The sequence below is a fragment of the Halichoeres trimaculatus genome, unplaced genomic scaffold (genome assembly GCF_033239565.1).
Source record: "Halichoeres trimaculatus isolate MK-OKI-2021-1 unplaced genomic scaffold, fHalTri1.1 fHalTri1_scaffold_12, whole genome shotgun sequence".
NCBI lineage: Eukaryota > Metazoa > Chordata > Actinopteri > Labriformes > Labridae > Halichoeres > Halichoeres trimaculatus.
In genome coordinates, this window is record NW_027437190.1 from 16740515 (window position 1) to 16758202 (window position 17688).

Genomic DNA, 17688 nt, shown 5'->3' on the forward strand with positions numbered 1-17688 from the left:
ATATGAATAAAAATCCCTCTGATGTTTGAGACCTTGTGACTCATGTTTGATTAACCAAGTTTGAACAAGAGACAGATTCAACAGACTTTATTAGGTCATATAAGATACATGGAACTCACTTAACAAATGAGACGTTTCTATGAGTGTAATAACTTAATGCTTTGAAAGAGAGGAACAAAAGAAGGAAATTAACTTAAGCTCAGCATGCACTGATTAGCTGATGATATGAAGGTTCTTTAAGACGCAAAAACCCAATTAAATAATCAAAACAAAGGAAACCTAACAGAACACAAACCTATATCATACACAAACAATCAAGGCTTTCACAATATCATTGGCTTTAATTATTCTAAAATAGATGATTTGATGATATACTGTATAATCACTGCAGGTTCTCGCTGACTGCATACAGTGCACCAAGGCTGCTTCCTATAAAGAATGAGCAAATGACTTGTACAGTGATGTTCGAGTGGGAAACCATTTGGTTGGATGTCTTAAATGTAAGTTTGGTAAACACTTATCTCTTTCCCTGATTCGTTACATCCTGTAGTCTAACAGAGCTGAGTCGATTTTAAGTCAGGAAATGTTCTTACAACAGTCTTATCCACCTAAGATATTCTTCAAAACCAATTAATGGACACTTTTCACCTATAATATAAAAGCTCTGGTCTGCTGACTGATTCAGAAGCCCTGCCCCAAACACCCAATTAGAACATTTTTTAAAATGTCACATCACTTTAAAGTGTTTCTCTAAGTTGAAGTAACAAAGCGAAAGTCATTTTAGTCCTAAAGACTGGATCTTCACACCATTACATGCAGAAAAGAGTGCAGAGTGATTTATTTCAGTGGCGATAGGAAGTAGGCAGATCGGATGTACTGATCTTTGTTTCTTTAGTCAAAGTTGAGCGGGTGGCCGTCGAAGTGAGTAAGCACATGATTCTCGAAAACCTTCTGGTCGCAGTCCAGAGGGAACTGCTCGCTGCACATCGGGCAGATTTTCCAGTGGCTCTCAACATGCTCCTCAAACTTGCTCTGGTCGTAGTTGGGTGGGAAGATGACCTCACAGAGCGGACATCTCTTCATGTCCATGCTGCAACAGGAAGAGGCAGAAAAGGCGGGAGAGATGGGAGAGAGCAGGCAGTTAATAAGCAGGCAAGTGATGATGTGGGCAAACCAGGAGTGCTGGCTAATAAAGAGCATCTGTTTGATGCGATGTGGGTGGCCTGCTGCCTGACTACTTCCAACAAAAGGGGGCTGTGCAGCAGAACAAACACATTACACATGACACAATGCACAGGTTTAGGAAATGTAGGGTGCAGCAAACTTTTACAGTGTTTATGAGAGTCTGAGGCGTGTGAGGGCGTGTTACCTTGGATCAAAGCAGAAGGCAGTTTGTCCATCATTTACAAATGGGCTGTGTGTTTCGGTTGCTGCGGGCTGTTCATTGGAATTACCCTGACACAAAAAGGCAAAACAGCATTTTTTTAAAAGAAAAAGCTCTCAGAACAGAAGAGGGATTTTTCAAGACAAAGCAAACAGAGAATAAGTCTGTATAACTTACATTGTTGTTGTTTTGCTTCTCCTCGGACTCCTCATGGCCTTCAGGACGGCTGCGTGCAGGCTGTATGCACACCACATTACTGTCCCAGGAAGGCGGGCCCACTGGGGGCAGCCTCAGCAGCTGGTCATCTGAGAACTCCTCATCCTCTTCATCTACAGGGACAGAATTAAACTCAGTCATGTCTGCAGTTTCCACAAGAATTTAAAAAAGAATGCTTATCCTGAAAAGGGAGACAAACCTTTAGAGTCTGAGATGGAGTAGGGGTTTCCAAAATGCAGCTTGCTGGGGCTCTGAGAGACCAGCAGAGGGGTGGGGGCATCCTGGGTGTAAGGGACTGGGTACTGCAGAAATAAAGGCACACCGGACTGTGTAATATCTGGACTGGTTTTCTCATCGGCCCCTTGTTCACCCTTTCTGCTGCTAGTGCCCTTCTGGAGTTCCTGTGAAACAGAAAAGTGAGGGACACAAGTTTTTTACAAGAGCAAACCAATGAGAAAAATGAAATACCAATATAAATACCATTATCTATTATCATACCATTACTTTGTACGGTTCAGTTGTTGGTCGTGGACACCAAACTGGTTGTGTCTTCACTTATATTTTTTACTATTTTTGCTCCTGTGTATGTCTGGAGATCCTACATGTAACCATGGCCGCATTGTTTACATGGGAGATCAGCTGTTAGCAGCCTGTAGCATGTCAATGCTAACTGGTGCAAGGCCTGATGTTTCTCCACAAGGTGAGGAGAAGGAGGTGAGGATGACGTGCTGGTTCTCAGGTGTGAGCTACGTCCTTCTATCTATCGTTATTGGGAACATAAGATCTATCTACAATAAGATGGACAAGCTAGCTATGCTAACCCAGCAACAGAGGGAATACCAGAGGGTAGAGTAGCATCATGCTATTTACAGACATGGCTAACGGAGGTAACACCAGACACCAACGCTACATTGGAAGAGCTTCACCTGCTGTGAGCAGACAGGACACAGGAGAGAGACTGAACAGACTTCTGAAGAAGCTCAGTCCTGGACCCTGTGGAGGTGGAGGCTGGCTGAACTGGACAAATATGGCCAAGGTGTCATCATCTATTTTCTGATGGACCATTCTGCACTATACACTTCCTTTCTTACTTTTGTATTCTTGTATTGCTGCCATGACTCCTGAATTTCCCCCCTCGAAGATTAATAAAGTCTATTCTATTCTATTCTATTCTATTCTATTCTATTCTATTCTATTACCATCAATATGTTTCTGAGATGCCAAATGTCCAGTTTCATCCTCTTCATCCCTTTGTACGTCATGGCAAGTTGCTCATAAATATCACCCAGCAGCTACGTAGCTGTGACTTCTTGCTTTTCCCCATGCTCACACAAACAGTTTAATTAGTGCTTCATTAAAGTAGGCTCCTCTCATTTTCAAAGGGAATGGGATGCTGTGTTTTATTGAGGTTAGTTGCAGACGCCAATTTAATTTAGTCTGAGCCTCAAATTGGGACATTCTGCTCCTCTTAGCACCAACAGCATTACCTCGAAGCAATATTTTAGGTCAGCGAGGACCTTACTGCGGTCCAAAGTAATGGAATGGAAAATAAGAACTCATTTACTTTGCTTCTGCAATTAGAGGCGTATTAAAAACAGACCAGAATAAGAGTGGGAAAATGGCAGAGGAATAGCACTTTTCAGAGAATGTTTTAAAGCTGGAGAAGTCTATAAAGGCAGAAATGAAAGCTGTCACTAACCCCCTCTAGTTTTTCCTTTTCCTTAACAACAAGTGACAGTGTGTCCTTCAGTTCCTTCAGCTCCCGTCCCTTCTCGGCTACCTGGCTCTGAGGAAAATAATAAGAATGAACAGAAAAAAATGAAAAACATTTTTAAATCTCTGACATTTAGATTGAGAACTATATCACTGAAATACTCTCAGACCTTAGAGTTTGACATTAATTGATCACAGCCATAAAAGGCTTCCCTTAGCAGAGCGCTGATTTATGTACAAAACCTGCACGAAGCAAAACAACCTGTTTGAATTCCACTGAGACACTAAGCAAATATCCGCCTGACTTGAGCCAAGCACAGCATTAACCAGGCAACTGGAGATGACTCTTCAGAGCAGGGCTTCGCTTGTCTGCACAGTCTGACATAAACAGTAGTAAAATGTAGTCTCACAGATTGGCCTGCTCATAAACAACACTGTCAGAGATACTGTGTTCAAGGGAGCGATAGCATCAAAGGTTCCAGCCCTGAGCCAGACCAGTCAAACTCAAAGGTAACAACACGCAGAGAGAGTCCAAAAACAGACTCGCTCTGAGAGCAGTGGAGCCTCACTGCAGGTGAGCAGACAGAGAGTCTGTATTCTCAACTGTCTGTAAGATAAGCTGACCTTGTAGCGATCTTCTTCTGCTGCCAACTGCAGTTTCAGGTTCTCATTGGTCTTCACTTGTTCCTTAAATTTCACCTCCATCTTTGCCAGCTCATCAGCAAACATGCAGCTACGTTCTTTCTCCTCCTGAATAGTTCACACACATTAGAAACAACACTCTTTAATCAAATTACTCTCCCAAATACAAAATTTTCATTCATCTATCAAAGGAACAGAAGCTTTTGTTTGTAAAACAAAACCAGTGAATGAATAAAAATGATTTGGTTCCTACCACCAGCATCTGCTTGCATTTTCTGTACTTGTCATTCCTGTCAGACGCCTCTCTGCTGATGCCTTTGAGCTTCTCCTGAATGATGGCTTCCAGCATGGGATCAGCAGAGCCTGGACTCCCTGTGAGGACAAATAAGGCAGCTCAGACACTATGATGGTAGGAAGCACATGTGACGTTACTGATAATTTATTAAAAGGACAAAACAGCAACAAATCAAACACTTAATATGACACACTCAATAAAAGCTCCTACAGTACAGAAAATATGAGACAAAAGTCCAATTTTTGACCTTTTGGTGACTGAATATAAAACAAAAAAACACTAAGCTTAAGTAATTACACAGCTGGTAAACGTATACAACCCTACTTTCACAAACAAGGTTAGTGTAATTTACATTCTGACATCGTACCTGGCACGGATGTGTCTGGGCTCCCTGATGCAGGGATTATTGTAGCCTCTTGAGCCGAGGATCTTTTCAGGTCCTAAACACAGAAAAAAATAAGTGCTGAAAGTTAGCTCTTGTATTTGATGCTCTTGTACACAAATTTATCTAAACAAGAGAGATTTGTGAATCATTTGAGTTGTCAAAAAAGCATTTCAAGCTGTCAAAGGTAAGAGTTTGGTAATGTGTGACAGAGAATTAATGCTACAGATTTGTAATGACTGATCTGCTCTTTCACTTGCTGGGGACATGTATATATATTATGTCTCGTGCTTTCTGGTAAAACCCACCCCTTGCTGTTCGGAGAGTCTCAGCACTTGTTTTTGCAGGCGCTGACATTCCTTGTATTTCTCCTTGTAGTGTTCTGCTGCCATGTGCAGCCGCAGCTTCAGGTCCTCCACCTCTCTCTGCAGCTCTGCTACAACAGCTGGGTCTGCAGCCGCTTCCTCTTCTGCTTTGGCCTGGCGACAAAAAAAACCCCCAAAACAAATCAGATTAGACTCCAAACAGAAATGACTGTGGCTTAAAGAAGCTATCATTTTAACATTATGAGGAATATCCAACAATGTGTCGAAGCCCCTTTAACATGCTCTTTACAAGAAAAGATTGTCACACATCTAGCCACACTTTTCATGGGTAAGAAGCTAGTTTGTAATCTGCTGTTAATCTAGAGCTGTTCTTATATTTGTTACTTCTTTTATTGCACTAAGTTGACTTGTCAAAGTTTGAAGTTTGTCATTAGATTTAAACTTTTTGTTTGTCAGAAAGTCTGGGCATGGATGAGCCAAGGCTGTATAATCTCTATAGTGGCTTTTGGTCTTGAATACAATAAGTGTGGCTATGTTTCCAGAGGTGTGGTCAGTTTGGGTGGTGGTTTTACTATAATTTTTTTTTTGCAGTTTTGCAGTGCAGTCTAGTACAGTGCCATGGACAGTTTGTGTTAACTCCTGTCACAGTCAGTGTTGATTGATTTACATGTTGACTCATGTTAAAGCTTTTCCCTGGAGGCTGAGGGAGCATTTCCCTCCATGGAGTTCTTGAAAATGTTGCAGTGAAAGTATTCGAGAAGTTGTCTCGGGGGCATGTCCCTGGAATTGAACAGTTAGCTGCTCATGCATAGCCTTTGCTCTGTGGTTTCAATTGTGCAAGTACTTGCTGTAGTAGCTGCATGAAGACTTGGGGTAGAATTAAACGGTTGTTTTGGTCGGCAATTTGAGGGAAAGTTTTTATTTTCATTGCCCATCAGGGAGTAACTACTGTTGCTATTTTTGTGAGGTCTTCTTCTGAGTAATTTTGAATAATTTTCATTGAGAGCAACTAATAATGCTGTCTTTGCCAATCTCTTGGTGTAATCACTGAGTTAAAATGTTTTAACACCACTAATCATTTTTAATGATACTCCTGGTTAGTTGATGCACATAATGAATTAAATCATATCCTCCAAATCAATAAATTCTTACTTTTGTTGTGTCAAAAAAGTCTTCAATCTTTAATTGGGATGCTGTTCATCCCCTTTCAAAACATCCCTGTCACTTTAAATAAACAAGTAAACTAAAAATAAATAAATTCTTCAATCAATCTTAAGTTTTCAGTGGCTCGATTATCACCCTTACAGCTTCCTCCTTGGCTTCTGCCTTCATCTGCTCTACCAGGCGTTCCAGGCGGGCACACTGGGCCTGAGCGTCAGCCTTGGCCTGGCGAAGTGCATCGGCCTCCAGCTTCATATGGTACAGTTCAGACATGGTACGATCCCGAGTGCTGGAGGCATCTCTCAGCTCAGCGGCTAACAGGGAGGACTGCTGCTGGTTGGCTTGGAGCTGCTCCTCTTTCTGCCGCAGCTGCTCCTTCAAGGCTTTCATATCGCTCTTCATGAAACAAAAGAGTTTTCAATGAAGATGGTTCAATTTTTTTTTTATTTTAATTGCTTATTTCTGAATGTGAAAAACTTGAGTTTAAAAAATAAAATGACTAATCTTTACTGCTTTACAGTAATCTTTTTACCAAGGGAGGAACTTTGGCCAGGATCTCTCTGTACTGTTTCTCCTTGTCGGTGAGGCATGCCTGTAGACGTCCCACCTCCTCTTTAAACTGGGCAATGGTGTTTTCCTTGTTCACATCCACAGATTTCAGCATCTGCAGCTCTGCACTCAGCTTAGTGTTCTCCAGCTCCCGGTTTTTCAGGTGAATCTGGTAAAAGCACACACACCCACACCCACAAGAGCACACAGATGAAGTTATAAAACAGTTGTTGGCCTTTGCCTCATTTATTCAACCAAAATCACAGTCATGTACCGAAGAGCATATGACTATTAAAATAAATGTTGCATGACCTCAATTACAAAACAGGAATTGAGATAGGCCCATAAAGTTTTCTTGTGCAAAAGCCTCAGTGTGATGGTGCAAGTTAAATTAAGTATGGGCTTTTGGCTCCATTTCCGTGGCGACAGTGCAGTATGTGGGACTCCTAGTTCCTGTGTGGTGCGCACCACAAGAAAGACGCACAAACACCAGATGGACCAGTAAGAGACTGAATAAGACATGCCCTGTTTAGACCAAATGTTTGGGTGAGAGTATGTGGAATACTCACAGCAGTAAAAAGGGCAAAACAGGAAAAGTCAATCAACTGGACCTCCAATTCTGTGGTTTCTAATATGAACAGACTGTAAAACTGTCCCCGACAGAGCAGTCAACCAAACCACAGCTGAGCCAACCCCTCCAAACCCAGCTCTCAACCGGATCCTTCAGAACCAAACTTTTTCACTCATCGCTACATAATGAGTTACAAAGATTCAAACAGAAGAAACTTTTTAGATCATAAGTTTTTTTTAATCTTTTATGTGTGTGTGTGTGTGTGTGTGTGTGTGTGTGTATGTGGGGGGGGGGGGGGGGGGGGCATATTTGCTCCATGCAGACATTACCTTGTACAGTTCCTTCTCATCTTTCTCATTCTTGAGGTGAGATTCAAGCACATCCTTCTCAGCTGTGAGTTTCTTCACTCTATCCTTCAAACTAATGAAAAGATAAAAATAAAATCGTTAACCAAATCTTGTGCGATCCTCAGTGGCTACATTTAGCACATTTTACAAGCCGTGTTTCATTTTTATGCTCAAAACATACATAAAACAGAGTGGCTGTAATAAATCATTATTAATCACAGAAAAGGTAACTTTGCAATCTTGATTTTGCTATAACTTGCACCTTATTCCACAAACAGAGAACATGCCTCTTCCCAGCCATGTCTTACAGAGAAACTTACATTGGGGTTCTTAAAAAAGGACAAATAGTGTAAGTTTACTCTGTCTTTACTTTAAATGAAATGATGAATTAAGGAGTCTAAATCAGAGTTCATTAGCAACACTGCCATCCATTATTCACCTGTCCAGCTCAGTTTCCTTTTGTAGACCCTTCTGGGTTACTCCAATCAAATCCTCCTCAAGCTGTATGACTCTGGCTGTAGCCTCATCTAGCCTCCTCTTCACCTCCTCTTTCTCCTCTTGGAGGGCACGGGAAGAACCCTGAACCTCCTGAGGGCACAGAAAATAAAATGTTAGAGAACAGTAGGATTCAGCTGGAGAAGTGCATGAAAACATTTGATGAATGAATCAGTTTCTTTCATGACACTCATAAACTGGGTAATGTTAAACTAGTAAGAGAAAATATATTGGTTGCACCCTAGAAAACCACTCTACTTCACTGTCTCTGACTTTCAGTTTGTGGAAAAAGTGTGTAAGACATAAAAAGTTTATTGTGGTTGAAGTGAAAGCCTAAACCAAAATGATCATTAAACCTCTCAAAAGATTTTTCAAACTTAAACGATGACTTCAAAAAAGGAAAGAGGAAATCATTTTTTACAGTTTGTTTATGGACAGAATTTTGGAATCTTTATATTCACACCACATAAAAAAATCATATAAAAGTATAGTCATAAAATTAACAGCCACAGAATCTGTAATCATGTTTTCATCTGAAACCGTTTTAAAATGAGCAGATTTATGGCAGAGGACAGCTATATAGATTAGTACTTACACTGCTTTTAAGACTTAATGCAACACCATAAAACGCTGAATAACAACTTTGATAATACAGACATTCATATCTGTCAGCCTGTGATTTATGCTTCAAGAAACCCTGAGTATGAACAGCTCTGCATGATCGCAGTGTTTCACTAGGGGGTGCTAAGAGACTGTTTGGCCAAATGTGAAACTGTCTTTGGCATTACTACAAGAACAAGAAAACGGACACAATCATTTCATCAAAGCTTATGATACATCTCTACAAAAGCAACAAACATGTCATTCCGCTCCTTAGTGCTGCCAAAAAAACAGGACTCAGTCCATTCTCAGCTTACTTGGTTCTCTCTCCTCAGTTGGGTGCAGGTTTCTTTCTCTTGCTCAAACTCTTTTTGCAGGCTTTCCTTCTCAGCTTCAAGCTGCTCCTTCTCCTGCTGCAGCAGGGCCATGCTTTTGACCAGCTCATCTTTCTCTCTTTGGGCTTCTTCCACCTTTTGCTGCACAGTGAGATACAACGTCAAAGATAGTTGGGTTATTCCTATAAAGATGTATTTTCCCAACAGAATAAGTTCTTCAAGTAGTATGTGATTATTTTCACTTTGAATTATGTTTTTATCAAGCTGCTATAAACTGAGAGTCACAGGGGTTGTGTGAGCTTTGAAGATCTGAGATCCCTGTACCCTGTACCTCAAGGAAGCCAGCCTTGGTGGTGACCACCAGGATGTCAGAATTGCATTCATCCTCCACAGTCAGCAGCTCATCCTCTGAGGGGCTGTTGGCGCGAAACTGGAAAGGTGTGCTCGCTCCACGGATCTCGCCTTTGTGGGTCACATAACAGAACTGATAGAACTCGCCATCGTCGTTGGGCACATAATATCCTGTGGAAGAGCAACATTGTGACAGATGAGACAGTTTAAAAGTAGGGATGCACGATATTGGATTTTTGCCGATATCCGATATGCCGATATATCGAAACCCCTTTTGGCCGATACCGATACAGATACCGATAATCACAAGTTTTTTTGTTTTTTTTTCACTGTAAAGAAAGCTAAGTCTATCCTGTACTGGAATTTATATGTTACTCAAACCTAACCCCTTATTGTGACGGTCTTATTTGTTTAAGAAACACACATAAAACAAGACAAAAAACATTTGATTTTACCATAAATAAGAAATGTATTATTTTTTCAAACTCAAGACATTCAGTATTGAAATACAGAAAAATAATTTCTTTAGATCACATGAACTTTAAATGTACAATGCATTTTTAAACATAACCAAGTTGCATTTGATTATTTTAGAGCTACTGTAATAACGAAAATAATAATCCTAACTGAATAGCACCTTATCGGCTGTGCCTATCGGCAGAAATTTTCATATCTGCAGATACCGATAAACGTGTTTTTAAGCTTTTATCAGCCGATACCGATATTGTGCCGATAATATAGTGCATCCTTATTTAAAACAGAACAAAAAAAAGGAAAAAGAGAATTATTCCAACACAAACTTTAACTTATACCAACATCTCCCCCATGACTGTATAAGTTAAGCTGATAGAAGTCATAACTTTGTGGTATTGTGCTCTTGTGAAGTACTTTTTATGTGTGCGTGTGTGGTTCTGTGGGTGTTACCCTAAAAGTATACAACCATACGACATCATGACTTGCCCTTCACCACACACACAAAAGTAGTGGTATAAAAAAACACATGAATTATTATATTAACACCAGACAAGAGATCAGCAGGGAGAAAAATTCTCATTAATTCCATCCACAGATTTGTTTTTTAAGTTTTAACAATCCGGTGCACTGCCCTCTGATATCTGTAGTTAAAAGGTGTCAAAGCTATATTAAACTGTGGTATGAGCTTACCCTGAAACACCACTGTTCTGTTGACTGCGGCGCCCTCCACGTAATTCTCAGGGAGAGGTGACCACAAGAATGTGTAATAGTCCCTCGCTGTGCTCCAACCAACCTGTGAGACATTGGAGGGAATCCATTCAACCAGACGTTCTCACCACATCAGTGCGAGATAATAACAATGGAGGATCAACAGGGAGACTTCCTAGAATCGACAGTCACACTTCCAAAACGTCTCAAACTGGTTCATTACAGTCATCCTGGGGTTTTTAACCTAAGTGACAGCCTACAATCATACCAACCAGGATCTTTTCCCTTTTCTGTCAACTGCTCTCACTCATGGTCACCGTGTGCATGTGGCCTGGCTCTTGTCATGAACGGGCTGAACTGAGGAAGTGTAGCTACAACTCACTTTTAACAGGAAGAGGAAAATAGGTGAAAATTTTATGCAAAGGTGACTTGAAAATGAAAACCAAAATGTAATTATAAGTATTTTATGTGTTGTTAACTGATGGCTGATGAGGGGGGAGTACAGAAAATACATCCCTAACTTCAGCCTGGTGCCATAAACCTGTCAAACAAAATCAGAGTCACATTGAGCTGCCTGGCTTTCAGTGAGCACGCTCAGGCAAACGCATGCATCCACAACAAGACCAGTGAAACCAGTGCATGACATCAGCTTCTGCCGCACTTCATAAATCAAGCTGTGAGATGCTGATTTTAAAGTCTTTTCACCTGATTTACAATTTAAATATTAACGTGGTAGATGCTCTTCCACCAGATGTAACCTTTGATGAAGATTTTCTTTCAGTGTGAAAGCAGCCTCCAGCTACAACACTGCAAGTGTTCATGAGAGCCAGAGATAGAGAGTCCTAGAGCTCCAAAACCCCAATTGTTACCAGGGCAGCTCCAGCCTCCAGCCGTAAAGAGCAGGAAGCAATTAAAACATGCACCTAGTTAGTGGGTGTCATTACTGAAGGCTAGCCTTTACCAGTCCACTCATTAGAGCGGCAGAGGTGCTGGTGGGTGAAAAGCCTGAGAGGAACTCTTTCACGTACAAAAGTCTGTAGTTAGTAAAAAGGAGTGAGGAGAGGAGGTAGAGGCCAAAGAGAGCTAAGAGGAAAAAGACCTGCCTTCTACAAAAACAAGACGCACTAACACAGCTATTAAAGTCCACTCTAAAAACAACTACTGCCTAAATTTTGTATCACATCCTCTTTAATCTTATTTATGCTTCCTAGAACAAGGAGTGCAGCGGATTAACTTTGCTACCTTATTCTCATTCTATACCTGAAAACATCTTGGCAAAAATACTTATACTGATTCCTAAAGTTTAACCCATGTACTTACTAATGCAGAATATATTTGATTTGATTAGGTCATGACATTTCAGCAGCATACAAAACAAAGCCCCACCCTCTGCAAGTGGCTACGCTGCCTGTGTGACCGTCACACCGTATAAATTCAGGGCTTTGTTCTTCTTGAATCACAGAGAGGTTGTGAGCACAGGCAGGTTGGTTATAGCGACGTGCTTGCTTTCTCCTGGCTTTTCTGACAACTTGTCTCAACAGCATTCCTTTGCGACGCTGAGAAGCCTGAAACGATGACGTGCTGGAGTGAATGTTCACCTATCAAAGTCTGTTGTTGCGTTAGAGCAAACAAGAACCTTCCTCCCATCTATTTGCCATAAATAGAATTTTTACTGTTTGTTTTTCTTGCTGAGTTAAAGTGTGTGATGAAAGAAAACATTAGTTTTGGTTAAGGTGAAAGCTTTAACTCAAAAATCAGAGAATGATTCATTTCAAATTCTCTATATTCCTCTGTCATAATTAGAGTCATTACTCTTTAAGCACACTTACTGACAGTCGAACACATCATCTGTTTGGTCTTTAGCCAAAACTGACTAAATGAGTGTTGAGGAGCTAACACTGATGCACATCTGTCTCAGTCTCTCTATCCTTATGAGTGTAAGACTTTGGCAGCAAACTTCTCATCTGTCAGCACTGCCAGGAAACTTCATGTGATTTACAGTCCTGGACTCAGCCTTTTCCAGCTCAACTCGCGTTGGAGGCTCAACAAATTAGTGATTTTAAAATCTACACTGCCAGTTGGTGCCTTCCTTGAGGCTAAACACAATGTGATGTGGCATCCAGCTTCGACTGAGCGCTGATGCCAGGATTTTTATGGCTTGTGGTCATTACCTGATCTACCCTCAGTCACCTAACATGACCTCACACTTCAGTGGGACAAATAACTTTCTGTCCACTTCACATTTTTTATGAAGCACTCAAAGTGACTTAATTACTTACATATTTTTCTCAGACATCATAAATTTTTGGCTTTTTTGCTGTTACAAAGACAATGAAGAGATTAATCTTGAATGTCCAGCATTGTTGTTAATGAATGAATACATGAATATTTAGATCAAAAGTCATGATATGCAAGCAAGCAGGTCACTCCTTTGTTCTTTTAAGATGCTGTGAGGAGGATCTGTTTTAATTGGACTGCATCGCCACCTTTTGGTTCGGAGTTTCACTTGCACTGTCATGAAGACGTAACTTTTAACAAGGCATGTGTTTGTTCTGGAATTAAATGGAGATCAGATTGGAAAAAATTGTTCATGACAACTTTTTACAAGATACAATGCACTGAGGTAAGGTATTTATCAGTACAGTTACATAGCGCTGTTGTTTTAAACGTGACATCAAGCAAACATCGTAAGTTTGTAGTATGGTTTATTAGTTGTCCAAATGTACCGCTGCTGGCAGCCTGGTGCTCTAAGACATGTCCATAATATGTACGTTAGTGAATCCTGGTTATGTCCTGCCAGTCATCTTCTAAGCAGAGCTAACGTAACCTCACTCGTCATTGTATTGATAGACTCTCAAGTTTGAACAGACCACAGCAGAATAACTGCTGCATGTGGGTTGGAATGGTTGGAACAGTTTAGCTTGCATTTTAACCTTTAGCCCGTGCACTTTCACTCTCCCATTTTTCTTTATTTTAATCTTCTGTCCTCTTTCTGTCTGACAGTTAGGCTCCAGTGTCTTAACCTGACACGCCAGACGGACAGTTTCATATATCCGCCACGGAATTATTTCACAAGTCCATCTGGGTAGCAGCTCTTCCGATTTGTTTTCAGAGGCGGGACTTTTAAAAAAATCTGCAGCTGGTGATTAGACGACCATTCTGATTAACACACTCACCACGGACCAATCCACATCAAGCCACGGTATGATGTAGCTGATGTGAGCCGATGCTTCAAAGAAACAATAGATGAACAACTACTGAATCACGAGAAACAGCTGTGAAAAAAGGCGTTAGACGACAGCTTCCATTTTTAGAAATTTAACTTAAGAATCAAAGGAACGCTGACAAGTACGAAAGTCTGCTAATGTCATGTCTGCTCCCACAGCTCCCACCTCTCTTCCCTGATTGGGCTGGTCAGAATTTAGCCGAGTGAAATCGTTGGTCATTGGAGCCTGACAAGATGGACCTGCAGGAGTTCAGAAACTGAATCAGGCAGGTCTGTCTACTCTGCAAGGTTACCAGTGTCTACCATCACTACAAAATTAATCAGAGAAATTGTTTTCAGCAGAGAAAAAGTTCTCAGTTCTCTCTTCTCACTGTTACACTTTGGAGTATCTGGTCCTGCTCGACCCGATCGGGAAGCTTAGAGGTTGCAGTTCTAAATGACCTATATTGACCTATTTATCGAGTCTGGCCATTGGCCTCTTTCCTGCCACTCCCCACTCTTGACCTGTTTCCTGCTCTGTTCACTGTCCTCCTCCATCTGGTTAAAAGCATACAAAGGACAAAATAATAACTGTGTGGATTACAATCAGGCATATATTTAGAAGGAAGATTTTGTCAATCATCTAGAAAGCCCTCACAGCCCATTGGAGTAACTAAATAGTTTAACCCTTAAATTCAAAAAGAAACTCCTGGAAACCTTCAAAAACTGCTTGCTTCATAAAAGGGTCGGGTAAGACGACCAAAGACTATGATATTATTTCCCGTATTGATCAGGGCCAATATTTATCACAACACATAACTAGGTTATACAAAATGACAGTAGATAGTAAACAGCTCATTGGTTCTGCTTGGGTCTATTTTTTCAAAGACTAAAGAATTGTTGAGGAATAAAAGGGTTTCCTCAATTGTTTACATTAATGGTATTGAAATTTGTATATACTTATAATAAACTAAAAAAAGAAAAGTCAAAAGTCAGTGTCTCTTAGACTCTCTTCAACCCACAGAGCAAGCCAGGAAGAGATGAGAACTGAACTACAGCCAGCATCAGTGAAGCAAAATTTCAGAAGTTACACTGGAAACAAAATAAATGAAGCAGTTGCAGGAGATAGTAAAGGGTGCTACCAGCAAGGATTCATTAAATTGACCTAACTTTATCATTTCAAGAATCAAGAATTCACTTTTACATCACTTACATTTTTTTCTTTTTGAACGTCAGAGCTGCTTTTCATAACCACAACTTTAACAATGGCTTGCAATGAAAAGTTGGTGAGTAATCACCTCATTACTTTACATGCAAGCCAAAAACACACAGCACAACTGGTGCTTGTTGCTTTTACTGCCTTTACTGCTGTGTCATAGGTTGGATCATAAATTTTATTCTGGTCTTTTAGAAAGATCCACTTATTGCTCAGTCAGCTCTTTAACACCATACTAACTTCATATCTTTCGGTTACTTTACAGGCTTTTATTTAGCACTGAAGTGTATTCCTGACCTTGAATATGCCGACCCAGTCCTTTGGATGTGGTTTGATGAACTGTGTGAGGGTGTAGTGACATTCCAGTGCAGCGTGGGGCAGGTAACTCTTCCCTACATTCTGGAAGATGACGTGGGCAAAGTTTGATGTGTCCATGTTGTTGCTTAATAAATTCCCGTCCAGGAACAGGGCCATAAATCACTCAGAAGAAGCTGCACAAAAGGAAACAAGTGATACAGCACAAGATTAGAAACAATAAGGACTACACAAACTACTAAGATATGATAGTTTACAAAAAGGGAGGTGAGCATCACAGTTTTCAGTTTCAGCTCAAATATTCAACTATTCAAAATATATCAATGTGACATTTTCATGCACAAATTTGGCTTAGTTGTATGTGTGGGACTGTTGGCTACTTGGCTCACAAACAAGGTAGAGGGGATGTCTGAGGGGGTGTTTGGAAGTCCCCAAACCATCAAAATCTAAGTTTCTGTTCAAATTGCTCTTAATAGCATGGTCAAATGGAGAATTTGCAATAAGAGACCACGCCTAATCAATGGCACCCTGGTTTGCAGGACATGGTGTGTCATGTAATTTGAATGCAGGGAGGATAATGATGTAAGTCATGACTGTTCACTTTCAAATTTGACAGAAATACAATGCATTAGGCTAATGGTGCTACAACTATTGCCATACAACTTAGCTTATCTGTGGTTACCCAAGCAGCATAGGTGTCTGAGTAGTTATTTAAACCTTTCAGTTGCCTTTTAATCTGTTTGATTTACATTATGTTTCTAAGTGTATGGTTTCCAATGAGCCAGCTGATGTACATAAATAGAAATATTTATCATTCTAATTCGTTCTGTATAACCTATTTTGATACATAAAAAACAATACTTTGTTTCTATTTCTTGAAATATATTTAATAAATGATACATATGGTACTCAGTAGTTTAATGTTATTGATCCAAAATTCATGCCTTTGTGTGATGAGGCTAATTTTTGCTGTATTATACGGCAATAACAAGATAATTTTGAAGCCAACAATGACACGCCGTTTAGTTCGACTTATCACACGTCATACATCTATCCTTTCAGGCTATATTAAGACATTTACTGATATTATGGGAGATAAGAGAGTTTCTTTAATTCAACCATTGTTTTGCTTACTTTTACATAGCATTAGTGAAACACTGGAATGGCAATTTTCATCGCATTTTAAACTCCTCGATAATGAATTGTAAACCAAGTCCATTTAGTGAAATTATAGAGACATGCTTGTCATTAGTTTCAACATAACTAACAACTGATACCAGAAAGAATTACTTCTTCATTTGGGCCTCAGCTGACATTATTTCATCCGACGTAATCAGGCCTGTAACAAGCAAATCATTGTCATGGACGGCGATCGTAAACGCCACTGCTGTCATGTAGAAATCTTGCAGAATTGCACATCAATATGTTACGCAAAATATGAAAAGTTAGAAAAAAAAGTCACTCATAGCTGTAATAACATCGCGCACCAGCACGCTACGAGGCGAGGCCCGGATGAGAACAGTGATCATATCTGGCTGAGATAGCTATGCAGCTAACTAGCGTTAGTTTCACACTCCCGAACAAGCGTTCACATAAACTCTCGCAGTCATACGTTATTAAAAATACAGAGCACGAACCCCACATTTTCCACTCTAATCAGTCAAGTAGGCAGATTTAGTCACTAGACATTGAATATATCTAGTTGAAAAAACAGAACAGCTAACGAGAGAGCATTGCTATCAACTAGAGGACAAGGTTAGCCAACGTAAACAGCTAGCGTCGCTCTACCGAAGTAGCTTTAAAAACACATGTAAACCATGACATGACAAAGAACTGTTGTTTTATGGGTCACATTTTTAAAATAAACATATAACTCACCAAGATGACATGTTGAATAAGAGTTGAACGCCAAATGTATTAAAAAACAAATGTTGACGCAGTTCAGTGCTTTCCCCGTGCCCTCTTCCTGGAATAATAACAACATTACGTCATTTCCGGACAGAGACCTGCCTGGGAATCCCACCAGTCGGAAAAACTTTAAAATACAATATTTAAAGAAAAAAACCCGAAAAACTTATGTTACCCGGGGGAGGGGAGGGGGGTATAATATAATATTATATTATATCATTTATTGTAGTCTTTATTTGACTCAGTTTCATAAGTATACATCATGAGGTTTTACACAAAATATCTTGTCATGAAATCTACGACTTATAGTATTTGCCTTTTGAATTGCTTTTTATTTCTGTCAATTAAAATTTTGCGATGTGAGCTATAACTGCTTTTAGTTTACTTTGTTGTTTTGATTTTTAGGTCGAAGGTTTGTTTGTTTAAAATATTTCAGTGACAGCACAAACCACTATTTGCTCTTCACGAAAAACAAATATACAAAAATGCATTTAA

General features: G+C 40.1%; 1 protein-coding gene across 2 annotated transcripts; it reads right to left on the reverse strand.

Moving 5' to 3' along the window:
* Positions 1-109: 109 nt before the first annotated feature.
* tax1bp1b (Tax1 (human T-cell leukemia virus type I) binding protein 1b) lies at positions 110-17289 on the reverse strand. 2 transcript variants are annotated; one of them, XM_074682709.1, is made up of 18 exons: positions 17164-17289; positions 15268-15461; positions 10532-10634; positions 9348-9538; positions 8999-9157; positions 8026-8174; positions 7569-7659; positions 6652-6837; positions 6258-6515; positions 4941-5111; positions 4618-4690; positions 4209-4327; positions 3938-4063; positions 3300-3386; positions 1800-2001; positions 1562-1713; positions 1370-1455; positions 110-1090 (listed from the first exon to the last, which is right to left on the reverse strand). In XM_074682709.1, exons 2-18 carry the CDS (start codon positions 15442-15444, stop codon positions 892-894), a joined length of 2529 nt encoding a protein of 842 aa, XP_074538810.1. In that variant the 5' UTR covers positions 15445-15461; positions 17164-17289; the 3' UTR covers positions 110-891. The 2 variants fall into 2 exon arrangements, with proteins under 2 accessions (XP_074538810.1, XP_074538811.1); XM_074682710.1 differs by having other exon boundaries at positions 112-1090; positions 6264-6515.
* Between the last annotated feature and the right edge of the window lie 399 nt (positions 17290-17688).

Bases quoted from the DNA above. Each gene is read 5' to 3' on its own strand.
- tax1bp1b (XM_074682709.1), bottom strand. From the start codon at position 15,444: ATGGCCCTGTTCCTGGACGGGAATTTATTAAGCAACAACATGGACACA. The intron at 9,158-9,347 runs GTACAGGGTACA...CTCACTGTGCAG, and splicing joins CCAAGGCTGGCTTCCTTGAG to CAAAAGGTGGAAGAAGCCCA. The intron at 8,175-8,998 runs GTAAGCTGAGAA...CTGTGCCCTCAG, and splicing joins AACTGAGGAGAGAGAACCAA to GAGGTTCAGGGTTCTTCCCG.